General features: G+C 62.0%; 1 protein-coding gene across 1 annotated transcript in view; it reads right to left on the reverse strand.

Annotated features, from left to right (window-relative positions):
- The window catches only part of RYR1 (ryanodine receptor 1), a 75,513-nt gene extending 64,050 nt beyond the window's left edge, over nt 1–11,463 (reverse strand). The window contains 13 exon segments of the mRNA XM_066569942.1: nt 507–693; nt 1,491–1,612; nt 2,005–2,169; nt 2,861–3,017; nt 3,575–3,649; nt 3,742–3,835; nt 3,947–4,040; nt 4,628–4,740; nt 5,433–5,511; nt 5,606–5,680; nt 8,132–8,236; nt 9,242–9,361; nt 11,419–11,463. Coding sequence (XP_066426039.1) covers nt 507–693; nt 1,491–1,612; nt 2,005–2,169; nt 2,861–3,017; nt 3,575–3,649; nt 3,742–3,835; nt 3,947–4,040; nt 4,628–4,740; nt 5,433–5,511; nt 5,606–5,680; nt 8,132–8,236; nt 9,242–9,361; nt 11,419–11,463 — 1,431 coding nt within the window.
- Nucleotides 11,464–12,019: the final 556 nt, after the last annotated feature.

Below are 12,019 nucleotides of genomic sequence, written 5' to 3' on the forward strand. Positions count from 1 at the left end.
CCCAAACTGGCACCAGGGTCAGCATCCCCTGCGGGCCGGGGAGGGGGCGTCAGAGCCCCCCATGGGACCCCCAAACTGGGACCCCCAAACTGGGACCCCCAAACTGGCACCAGGGTCAGCATCCCCTGCGGGCCAGGGGGGCTGTGAGACCCCCCCAGGACCCCCAAACTGGGACCCCCCCCCCCCCCCATTCTGTGACACCTCCGAGGACCTCCACGACCCCACTGCAACCTCCTGGATTTGGGGAGGGGTCCCGGGGGTCGCAGCTCCTGCTGGAAGAGGCTCTGGCAGCCCCAAAATGCCCCTAAACTCCCCCTGGGGCTCAGGTTTAACCCCTCTAACCCCGAGTTTAACCCCAAATTAACTCCTCTAGCCCCGAGTTTAGCCCCTCTAGCCCCGAGTTTAACCTCTCTAACCCCGAGTTTAACCCCTCTAGCACCGAGTTTAACCCCTCTAGCCCCAAATTAAACCCCGCCCGGATTTGGGGGCGGTCGCGGGGGTCGCACCTCCTGCTGGAAGAGGCTCTGGCGGGCCCGCAGCGCCCTCAGGCGGCCCTGGCGCTGCTCGTGCCGCAGCTCGGGGGGCGGCGGCTCCAGGTACCCGATCAGGTCCCGCAGGCTCAGGATCACCCCCGCGATGGGCAGGGGGGGCGGCGGAGACCCCCGGGGCCGGCCCTGGAGGCTGTCCAGGCTCCTGGGGACGATGGGGGGGGGGGTCAGACCATCGGGACCACCCTAAAACCACCCCCAAAACTCCCCAGGATCCCCCCGGACCACACTGGGACCCCCCAGAGCAGATGGAGGCCCCGTAGAGCCCCGTGGTGCTGAAGACAATCCCCAAACCCCCAGAGACCCCCAGGTGTTTCTGACCCCCCTCCCAGGTGTTTCTGACCCCCCCCCAGGTGTTTCTGATCCCCCCCAGGTGTTTCTGACCCCCCCCCAGGTGTTTCTGACCCCCCCCAGGTGTTTCTGACCCCCCTCCCAGGTGTTTCTGACCCCCCCCAGGTGTTTCTGACCCCCCCCCAGGTGTTTCTGACTCCCCCAGGTGTTTCTGACCCCTCCCAGGTGTTTCTGATCCCCCCCAGGTGTTTCTGACCCCTCCCAGGTGTTTCTGATCCCCCCCAGGTGTTTCTGACCCCCCCCAGGTGTTTCTGATCCCCCCCCAGGTGTTTCTGATCCCCCCCAGGTGTTTCTGACCCCCCCCCAGGTGTTTCTGATCCCCCCCAGGTGTTTCTGACCCCCCCCCAGGTGTTTCTGCTCCCCCCCAGGTGTTTCTGACCCCCCCCAGGTGTTTCTGATCCCCCCCAGGTGTTTCTGACCCCCCCCCAGGTGTTTCTGATCCCCCCCAGGTGTTTCTGATCCCCCCCAGGTGTTTCTGACCCCCCCCAGGTGTTTCTGACCCCCCTCCCAGGTGTTTCTGACCCTCCCAGGTGTTTCTGACCCCCCCAGGAGGTTCTGACGCCCCCCAGGAGCCCCCCAGGCCCCCCAGACCTGATGAAGGCCCCGTAGAGCCCCGTGGTGCTGAAGACCATGCGAGCCGCCTGCGACTCCTGGCGCTGGGAGCGGCTCAGGGTCAGCGCGTCGTCCATGTGCCCCTCCTGGTGCAGGATGGCCTGGGGGGGCAAAGGGGGGGGTCACAGGGGTCCCTCAAACCCCAGAGACCCCCCTGAACCCACAGAGACCCCCCCCCCCCCCAGGAACCCACCTTCCTCTTGAGCAGCCCGAGGCGCAGGGCCTTGGGGTCGGGGGTGGTGTTGGTGACCCAGAGCCCGCTGGAGCTCTCAAAACCCCCTAAAAGCCCCCAAAAACTCCCCCCCAAAGCCCCCCCAGCACATTTTAGGGACCCTAAAAGACCCCAAAGATCCTCCTAAAGCCCAAAGACCCATCCAAGTGTCTCCTGGAGCTCTCGAAACCTCCTAAAACCCCCAAAAAGCTCCCCCCGAAGCCCCCTCCAATCCCCCCGGGGGTGATTTTGGGGTGTCCCCCGGTGATTTTGGGGTCCCACCTTCCTCTTGAGCAGCCCGAGGCGCAGGGCCTTGGGGTCGGGGGCGGCGTAGGTGACCCAGAGGCCGCTGTTGCTGTGCTGCAGGAAGCACAAGGACTCCCCATATTTGATCTCGGGGGGCCCCATGCCCTCGATGTCCCTTTTTGGGGTCGTCTCCAGCTTCTCCTGTGGGGTCGGGGGGCACAGGGGGGGTCAGGAGGGTCTGGATGGGGACACGGAGTGGGGTGGGGTGGGATGGGGTCAGGGTGGGGACCAGGAGAGGGCTGGGGACATCATGGGGACATTCCCAGGGACAGGGACCAGGACAGGGTCAGGGTGGGGACCAGGAGAGGGTTGGGGACATCATGGGGACATCCCAGAGATGCTGGAAATACGGGAGCAGAAGGTGGCCACACTCACGGTGGGGACGGGGATGGGGACAGCTGGGATGGGGACAGGGATGGGGACAGGGACCAGGAGCAGGCTGGGGACACTCAGGTGTCACTCCCACCTTGGAGGCCCGGAAGCAGAAGGTGGCCACGCTCACGGTGGGGACAGGGATGGGGACAGGGATGAGGACAGGGACAGGGACAGGGACAGGGATGGGGACAGGGATGGGGAGCAAGCTGGGGACACTCAGGTGTCACTCCCACCTTGGAGGCCCGGAAGCAGAAGGTGGCCACGCTCACGGTGGGGACAGGGACGGGGACAGGGATGGGGACAGGGACCGGGAGCAGGCTGGGGACGCTCAGGTGTCACTCCCACCTTGGAGGCCCGGAAGCAGAAGGTGGCCACGCTCACGGTGGGGACAGGGACGGGGACAGGGATGGGGACAGGGACCGGGAGCAGGCTGGGGACGCTCAGGTGTCACTCCCACCTTGGAGGCCCGGAAGCAGAAGGTGGCCACGCGCGTGTTGGCCGCGGTGGCCTCCACCATGGCCAGCCCGGTGGCCTCGGTCAGCGCCAGGTAGCGGCCGGTGGTGACGTGGCGCAGGCGGAAGGGCTGTCCCCAACGCAGGTGGCTCCCGCTCCAGCTGAGGGACACAGGGAGGGGACACTGATGTCACTGGGGGGGGTTGGGACACGGGGATGGGTCGTGGGGACATGGGGGGGACACAGGGGACACGGGCTGCAGACATGCGGATGTGTCACAGGGACATGGGGGGACACAGGGGACATGGGGATGGGGACATGAGGACATGGGGTGGCACAGGATGTGGCACAGGGACATGGGATGACACAGGGGACATAGGGATGGGTCATGGGGACATGGGGACATGAGGACATGGGGGGGACACAGGAGATATTGGGATGGGTCATGGGACCATGAAGTGACACAAGGGACACAGGCTGAGGCCATCCGGATGTGTCACAGGGACATGGGGTGACACAGGGGACATGGGGATGGGGACACAAGGGCATGGGGTGGCACAGGATGAGTCACAGGGACATGGGGACACAAGACACAGGAACACATCTTGGGGACACCCCATGACCCCAGACCCCCCCTGGGACCCCAGAGAGTGTCCCCGGTGTCCCTGGGGGTGGTGACGCCCCGTGTCACCCCCTGTCCCTTTGATGTCCCCCCTACCTGATGCGCAGGGGCTCCAGGCGCCACAGGGACCTGGCGTGGGCGCACACGGCGCCACCCTCGTAGTTGACAACGCTGCTGGGAGGTGACAAAGGGGGGGGGGGGTCACAGCCAGTTGGGGACCCCTCCGCACCCCAAATCTGGGGACAAACTGGGGACAGCCCCACCTGCGCTCCTCGCCCTGCTCAGGCGCCGTGGGGGTCAGGCACTCGTCCATGTGGCCGTGGAACAGGCGCAGGACGTGGCCGCCGGTGACAAACCCTGAGGGGACATTTTGGGGACGGGGGGGGGGGGTCAGGGTGTTGGGGACACCCCAAAGGAGCCCCTCCCCCCTCCCCCACCCAGCCAAATGTGGGGTGCCCCAGGTGTCACCTTCCTCGGAGCCCGAGCAGATGGGGTTCATGTTCCACAGGGTCTGCATGAAGGAGGCGTCCACCTGGAGCTCCCCCGAGGCCGTGGAGAGGTGCTGGGACAGGGGGGACACGGGTGGGACACGGGTGGGACACGGGTGGGACACGTAGCCCCAGGTGTCCCCAGTGTCCCCAGGTATCTCTCTGAGGATACACTGACCAGGATCAGGTCAGGAGATCCCTGCGTCCCCCCTGTCCCTCTGTGTCCCCAGGTGTCTCCAGGTGTCCCCCAATGTCCCCAGGTGTCCCCTCTCACCAGGTATCTCTCCGAGGACACGCTGACCAGGATCAGGTCAGGTTCCTGTGTCCCCATGTCCCCCCTGTCCCCCTGTGTCCCCAGGTGTCCCCCCCATGTCCCCAGGTGTCCCCAGGTGTCCCCTCTCACCAGGTATCTCTCCGAGGACACGCTGACCAGGATCAGGTCAGGTTCCTGTGTCCCCATGTCCCCCCTGTCCCCCTGTGTCCCCAGGTGTCCCCCCCATGTCCCCAGGTGTCCCCAGGTGTCCCCTCTCACCAGGTATCTCTCCGAGGACACGCTGACCAGGATCAGGTCAGGTTCCTGTGTCCCCATGTCCCCCCTGTCCCCCTGTGTCCCCAGGTGTCCCCCCCATGTCCCCAGGTGTCCCCAGGTGTCCCCTCTCACCAGGTATCTCTCCGAGGACACGCTCACCAGGATCAGGTCGTCTCCCACCCGAACCTTCTCCCCCTCCGAGCGCTGTTTGGACGCCGGGTGCATCGTCCACCAGCACGCCTCACCTGGGGTGGGGGGGACACCCCAAATCAGCACCCCAGAACAGCACCCCAAAGCACCCCAAAACACCCCAAAACAGCACCCCAAAACAGCACCCCAAAACAGCACCCCAAAACAGCACCCCAAAACACCCCAAATCAGCACCCCAAAACACCCCAAATCAGCACCACAAAACAGCACCCCAAAACACCCCAAATCAGCACCCCAAAACACCCCAAAACAGCACCCCAAAACAGCACCCCAAAACACCCCAAAACACCCCAAATCAGCACCCCAAATCAGCACCCCAAATCAGCACCCCAAAACAGCACCGCAAAACAGCACCCCAAAACACCCCAAATCAGCACCCCAAAACACCCCAAAACAGCACCCCAAAACAGCACCCCAAAACAGCACCCCAAAACACCCCAAATCAGCACCCCAAAACACCACCCCAAAACAGCACCCCAAAACACCCCAAATCAGCACCCCAAAACATCCCAAAACAGCACCCCAAAGCACCCCAAAACACCCCAAATCAGCACCCCAAAACACCCCAAAACAGCACCCCAAAACAGCACCCCAAAACACCCCAAAACACCCCAAATCAGCACCCCAGAACACCCCAAATCAGCACCCCAAATCAGCACCCCAAAGCACCCCAAAACCAACGCCCCGCACCTGGAGGGAGCCCAGAAACCCTCGGGGTCCCCCTTACCGGCCGCGTCCCTCTGCAGCCCCACGTCGAAGGCCAGTTTGTCGGTGACCGAGCGGGACGTGGTCAGGCAGCTCAGGTACTGCAAGGGGGGGGACACGCGGTTATTGGGGGTCCCCAAAATCCCCGGAGCCCCCCAAATCCCTCACAGCCCCCCCAGAGCCCCCCAGACTCACCATGCCGCTGTGGGAGTGTCTCAGCAGGATGGCGTGGCCGTAGAGCAGCGTCCGGTGTCCCCCGCCCTGAGAGGACTTGGGGGGCACAGGGGGGTCAAGGAGGGGACCCCAAAATCCCCTGAGGCCTCCTGGACCCCCCAAAAAAACACCTTGAACCCCCAAAAAAACCCCTGTGGGTTCCGTGTTTCAGACACAGCTCCTTGTGCATCGCTGCCCCAGGTTTTGGGGCCTCCCCCTTGTTTTGGGGTCCCCCCTTGTTTTGGGGTTCTCCCTTGTTTTGGGGTCCCCCCTTGTTTTGGGGTCTCCTCGTGTTGGGGTCTCCCCATGTTGGGGTCTCCTGTGCATTGCACCCCCCTTGTTTTGGGGTCCCCCCTTGTTTTGGGGTCTCCCCATGTTGGGGTCTCCTGTGCATTGCACCCCCCTTGTTTTGGGGTCCCCCCTTGTTTTGGGGTTCTCCCTTGTTTTGGGGTCTCCCCCTTGTTTTGGGGTCTCCCCATGTTGGGGTCTCCTGTGCATTGCACCCCCCTTGTTTTGGGGTGCACCGTGCCTTGGACCCCCCCTCATGTCAGGGTCCCCCTCATGGTGGGATCCCCCCCAAATTGAGGATTCCCCTGATATTGGGGTCCCCAATTTCAGGATCCCACTCCCCATTGGGGTCACCCCTTATCAAGATCCCCAATTTTGGGGTCACCCCATTGAAATCCCCACAAATTTGGGGGTCACACTTTTGAGATCCCCTTAATATTGAGGGTCTCCCTTTTTGGGGGCTCCCTCCCATATTGAGGTTTCCCTCAAGTTGGGATCCCAAATTTCAGGATCCCCCCCAAACTGGAATCTCAAATTTAGGGGTCCCCCCAAATTGGGATCCCAAATTTCAGGGTCACCCCACATCCAGCTCCCTGATTTTTTGGGATCCCCAGAGGATTTGGGATCCCCTTTTTGGGGTCCCTCCCAGTAGATTTGGGATCCCCCTTTTTGGGGTTCCCCCAGTGGATTTGAGATCCCCCTTTTGGGGTCCTCCCAAATTGGGATCCCAAATTTAGGGGTCACCCCACATCTGGCTCCCCAATTTTTTGGGATCCCTGGTGGATTTGGGATCCCCTTTTTGGGGTCTCCCCTTTTTGGGGTCCCCCCATGCTCATGGGGAGATTTGGGATCCCCTTTTTGGGGTCCCCCCATGCTCATGGAGGGATTTTGGATCCCCTTTTTGGGGTCCTCCCTTTTATGGGGTCCCCCCATGCTCCTCCCCCCCGCGCTCACACTTTGGGGTCCATGCGGAATTTGGGGGGCTGTGGATGGATGGGACTGGGGGGGGAAGGGGCACACCCGGACCCCTGGGTCCATGCGGGATGGGCAGAGCCCCCCCAAAATTTGGGGGGTGAGGAGGAGGAGGAGGAGGAGGAGGAGGAGGAGGAGGAGGAGGAGGAGGAAGGGCGTGATGAAGGTGAGGATGAGGATTTGGGGTCACCACACCACAGTGGCACCTACCCACTTATCCAGATCGACCCCCTGGGTGGGCGGGGGGAGAGAAGAGGGGGGGGGTCACGGGGGGGCTGAGACCCCCCCCCCAAAACACCAGGGACCCCCCCAAAACCCCCCACCCCAAAAAGGACCCCAAAAACTGCTCAAGGAACCCCAGAATTACCCCAAAAACTCCTAAAGAACCCCAGAATCTCCAGGTCTCTGCAGGATCCTAAACCCCCCCAAAAATGACCCCAAAATCTCCTCCAGGAACCCCACAGGATCCTAAAACCCCCAAAAGGACCCCAAAAACCCCTCCAAGACCCCCAAAGCCCACCCATCAACCCCCAAGGATCCTAAAACCCCTTGTGGGGTCCCCAAATCCCCTCTTAAGGACCCCAAATCCCCTCTAGTGCCCTGTGAGACCACTGGAGGGTCCCTAAATCACCTCTTAAGGACCCCAAATCCCCTCTAGTGCCCCCCAAATCCCGTGTGGGACCCCAGACCCACCTCTAGTGCCCCCCAAATCCCCTCTAGTGCTCCCCAAATCCCCTGTGGAGCCCAGACCCACTTCTAGTGCCCCCCAAATCCCCTCCGGTGCCCCCCAAATCCCCTCTAGTGCCCCCCAAATGCCTCTGGGAGCCCAGACCCACCTCCAGTGCCCCCCAAATCCTTTCTAGTGCCCCCCAAATCCCCTGTGGACCCCAGACCCCCCTCTAATGCCCCCCAAATCACCTCTAGTGCCCCCTAAATCCCCTGTGGGACCCCAGCCCCACCTCTAGTATCCCCCAAATCCCCTCCAGTGCCCCCCAAATCCCTTCTAGAGCTCCCCAAATGCCCTGTGGGACCCCAGACCCACCTCCAGTGCCCCCCAAATGCCCTGTGGGACCCCAGACCCACCTCGAGGGCCCTCCAAATCCCCTCTAGTGCTCCCCAAATCCCCAGTGGGACCCCAGACCCACCTCCAGTGCTCCCCAAATCCCTTCTAGACCTCCCCAAATCCCCAGTGGGACCCCAGACCCACCTCCAGTGCCCCCCAAATGCCCTGTGGGACCCCAGACCCACCTCGCTGCCGATGTCGGAGCTGTTGGCCAGCATCTCCTGCAGCGCCCGCACCGACAGCGACTGCTCCAGCACGAAGCAGCACACGGCCAGGTCAGGGGGGACATTCTGGGGACACAGAAAGGGGACAGGGTCAGGGGGGACATTCTGGGGACACAGAAAGGGGGACAGGGTCAGGGGGGACATTCTGGGGACACAGAAAGGGGACAGGGTCAGGGGGGACATTCTGGGGACACAGAAAAGGGGGTCAGGGGGGACATTCTGGGGACAAAGGGGGACAGGGTCAGGGGGACATTCTGGGGACACAGAAAAGGGGGGTCAGGGGGACATTCTGGGGACACAGAAAGGGGACAGGGTCAGGGGGACATTCTGGGGACACAGAAAAGGGGGGTCAGGGGGACATTCTGGGGACACAGAAAGGGGGGTCAGGGGGGACATTCTGGGGACAAAGGGGGACAGGGTCAGGGGGACATTCTGGGGACACAGAAAAGGGGGGTCAGGGGGACATTCTGGGGACACAGAAAGGGGACAGGGTCAGGGGGGACATTCTGGGGACACAGAAAGGGGGGTCAGGGGGGACATTCTGGGGACACAGAAAGGGGGACAGGGTCAGGGGGGACATTCTGGGGACAAAGGGGGACAGGGTCAGGGGGGACATTCTGGGGACACAGAAAAGGGGGGTCAGGGGGACATTCTGGGGACACAGAAAGGGGGACAGGGTCAGGGGGGACATTCTGGGGACAAAGGGGGACAGGGTCAGGGGGACATTCTGGGGACACAGAAAAGGGGGGTCAGGGGGACATTCTGGGGACACAGAAAGGGGGACAGGGTCAGGGGGACATTCTGGGGACAGAGAGGGGTCAGGGGGGACATTCTGGGGACACAGAAAAGGGGGTCAGGGGTCACGGGGGACGCCTAAATTTTGGGGTTTGGTTTCTCTTAGAAGCGTTTGAGGCGGTGTTTTGTGTTCAGATATCCCAGCCCCTAAATCCTCCCTCAGACCCCCAAATCCCCCCCAAAACCCCCCCAAATCCCCCAAACTTGGGGTCTCCCGGGGTCCCCCCAGCCTCCCAGGAATTCTGGGGGTCTCCCCGAGGCGGGGAGGGGTCTCACCTGTGCATTAGAGGTGGGCTCCAGGGAGCACAGGCGGTTCCCAAAGCCCTCGACCGACAGGCAGAGCTTGAGCTGCTCCTTCAGCAGCGTCGTGGTGCACTGCAGGACCACCTCATCATCCTGGGGGGAAACCGGGCTTCAGCACCCCAAAATATCCCCAGAACACCCCAAAATACCCACCAGAAACCCAAAATATCCACTAGAAATCAGCACCCTGAAACACCCCTCAGAACACCCAAAAAACCCCATTATGTCCCTAAGGGGTGGGGTGGCACTGCAGGACCACCTCATCATCCTGGGGGGAAAACCGGGCTTCAGCACCCCAAAATATCCCCAGAACACCCCAAAATACCTCAAAATATCCACCAGAAAACCAAACTATCCCCAGAAAACCAAAAAATCACAGAAAACAAAAAAAAAAATCCCATTATGTCCCTATGGGGTGGGGTGGCACTGCAGGACCACCTCATCGTCCTGAGGTGAAAAATTGGGGTTCAGCACCCCAAAATATCCCAAAAATACCCCAAAATGAAACCCCAAAATCACTGCAGGAGCGGCTCGTCCTCCGGGATTCAGTCTGGGGGTTCAGTACCCCAAAACATCCCCTCAAAACCTCAAAAATATCCCCAGAATCTCAAAATATCCCCCCAAAACGATCCCCAGAATCCCAAAATACTCCCAGGATCCCAAAATATCCCCCCAAAATCCCCCAAAATAGCCTCAGGAGCCCAAAATATCTCCCAGAACCCCAGAATCAGGATGCCTTGGATGCCCCCAAACACTTTTTTGGGGGTATCAGGACCCCTGGGTGCCCCCAAATTTTATGGGGGGGTGTCAGGACCCCCTGGGTGCCCCCCAAACCCTTTTTTTGGGGGGGTCACAACCCCTTGGGTACCCCAAACCATTTTTGGGGGTTTAGGACCCCTCTTTCCTCCCCCCCCCCCCACAAAGGAGTTTGGCTCCCCCTCCCCCTCCCCCACCTGCTCCCATCACTCGGGGGCCCCCCCCCGAAATTGGGGGTGGGGGAGGGGCAGATTCCACCCGCGGGCCGGGGATGCCATGGGGGGGGGAGGGGGGGGGAGGGGGGGGAGGGGCGGCTCCGTGACTCAGTTTCCCCCTCCCCAAAAATCCCCCAAAATCTGCTGAGCTCAGCATTTCCCCCCCCCCCCCATCCCCAAGGTCACCCCTTCGCCCCCTCCCCCCCCCCCAGTTTCATTTTGAGGCCAAACTGGGAGAAACTGGGACAGAACAACTGGGACGCCCCTCCCCCCATCCCCCCCCCCTTCCCGACCCCCCTGGGGGGGATCTGGTGTCGCCCCTCCCCCCCCAGCAGCTGCTCCCCCTCCCCCCCCTCCCCGTGTTGCTTTTTTGGGAGCCCGGAACAGGTGGGGGGAGGGGTGGGGTGACCCCCCCCTTCCCAGGGCTCCTCCCAGTTCATCCCAGTTCATCCCAGTATCCCCAGTTTCCCTCTCCAGCATCTCCCAGTATCCCCCCAATAGCTCTTATTATTCCCAGTCCCCCTCCAGGTTCATCCCAGTATCTCCCAGTCCTCCCAGTTCCCTCTCCCAATCCTCCCAGTTTCCTCTCCCAGTATCCCGTCCCAGTAGCCCAGTCCTTCTCTCCCACTTCTCCCAGTTTCTCACCCAGTATCTCCCAGTATCCCGTTCCAGTTCTCCCCGTTTCCGCTCTAATCCCAGTTCCTCCAGTTCTCCCAGTTTTTCCTTCCAGTATCCCCCAGTATCTCCCAGTATTCCCCCCCAACTTCCTCCCAGTTTTCCCCCAGTTTCCTCCCAGTTCTCCCAGTTTCCTCTCCCAGTATCCCCCCCAATTTCTCCCAGTCCTCCCAGTTTCCACTCAGTTTCCCCTCACAATATCTCCCAGTATCCCCCCCGAATTTCTCCCAGTTTCCTCCCAGTATCTCCCCCGATTTCCCCTTTCCCAGTTTCCCCCAGTATCTCTCAGTATCCCCCTGAATTTTTCCCAGTTTCCTCCCAGTCCTCTCACTTTCCCCTCCCAGTATTCCCCCCAATTTCTCCCAGTTCTCTCCCTGTATCGCCCCCAATTTCTCCGTTTGTTCCCAATATTCCCCCTGAATTTCTCCCAGTTTCCTCCCAGTATCCCCCCCAATTTCTCCCAGTTTCCTTCCCAGTATCTCCCAGTATCTCCCACTTCCTCACCGTCCGCAGGAACTGCACATCGTCCTCTCCTTCCCCCTCAGCCATGGCCGCGGGGGTTTTGGGGGTCCCGGCTGAAGTTTGGGGGGTCCCGAGCCCAGTTCAGGGGGTCCCGGGTGGTTTTTTTGGGCTCCCGGGTGAAGTTTGGGGATTCCCGGGTGGTCTCAGGGGGTCCCGTCCCGCCCCCCCCCCGCGGGTGTCACCGATCGTGTCCCCCCCGGTGTCGCGAGGGCTCGCGGCGACACCTGCGGCCCCTCCCCCACCCGTGACGTGAGGGGGGAGGGTCCGGGGGGGGAGGGGGCGGGAAACTGAGGCACGGACCCCCCCCTTTGTCACCTGGGGGGGGAAACTGAGGCACGGACCCCTCCCAATGTCACCCAGAGGGGGAAACTGAGGCACGGACCCCTCCCAATGTCACCCAGAGCGGGAAACTGAGGCACGGACCCCCCCTTTGTAACCCAGAGCGGGAAACTGAGGCACGGGATCCCCCTTTGTCACCTGGGGGGGGAAACTGAGGCACGGGATCCCCTTTTATCACCTGGGGGGGGGAGGGAAACTGAGGCACGGGATCCCCCCCTTTGTCACCTGCAGGGGGAAACTGAGG

The sequence above is a fragment of the Molothrus aeneus genome, unplaced genomic scaffold, assembly GCF_037042795.1.
Source record: "Molothrus aeneus isolate 106 unplaced genomic scaffold, BPBGC_Maene_1.0 scaffold_128, whole genome shotgun sequence".
Taxonomy (NCBI): Eukaryota; Metazoa; Chordata; class Aves; order Passeriformes; family Icteridae; genus Molothrus; species Molothrus aeneus.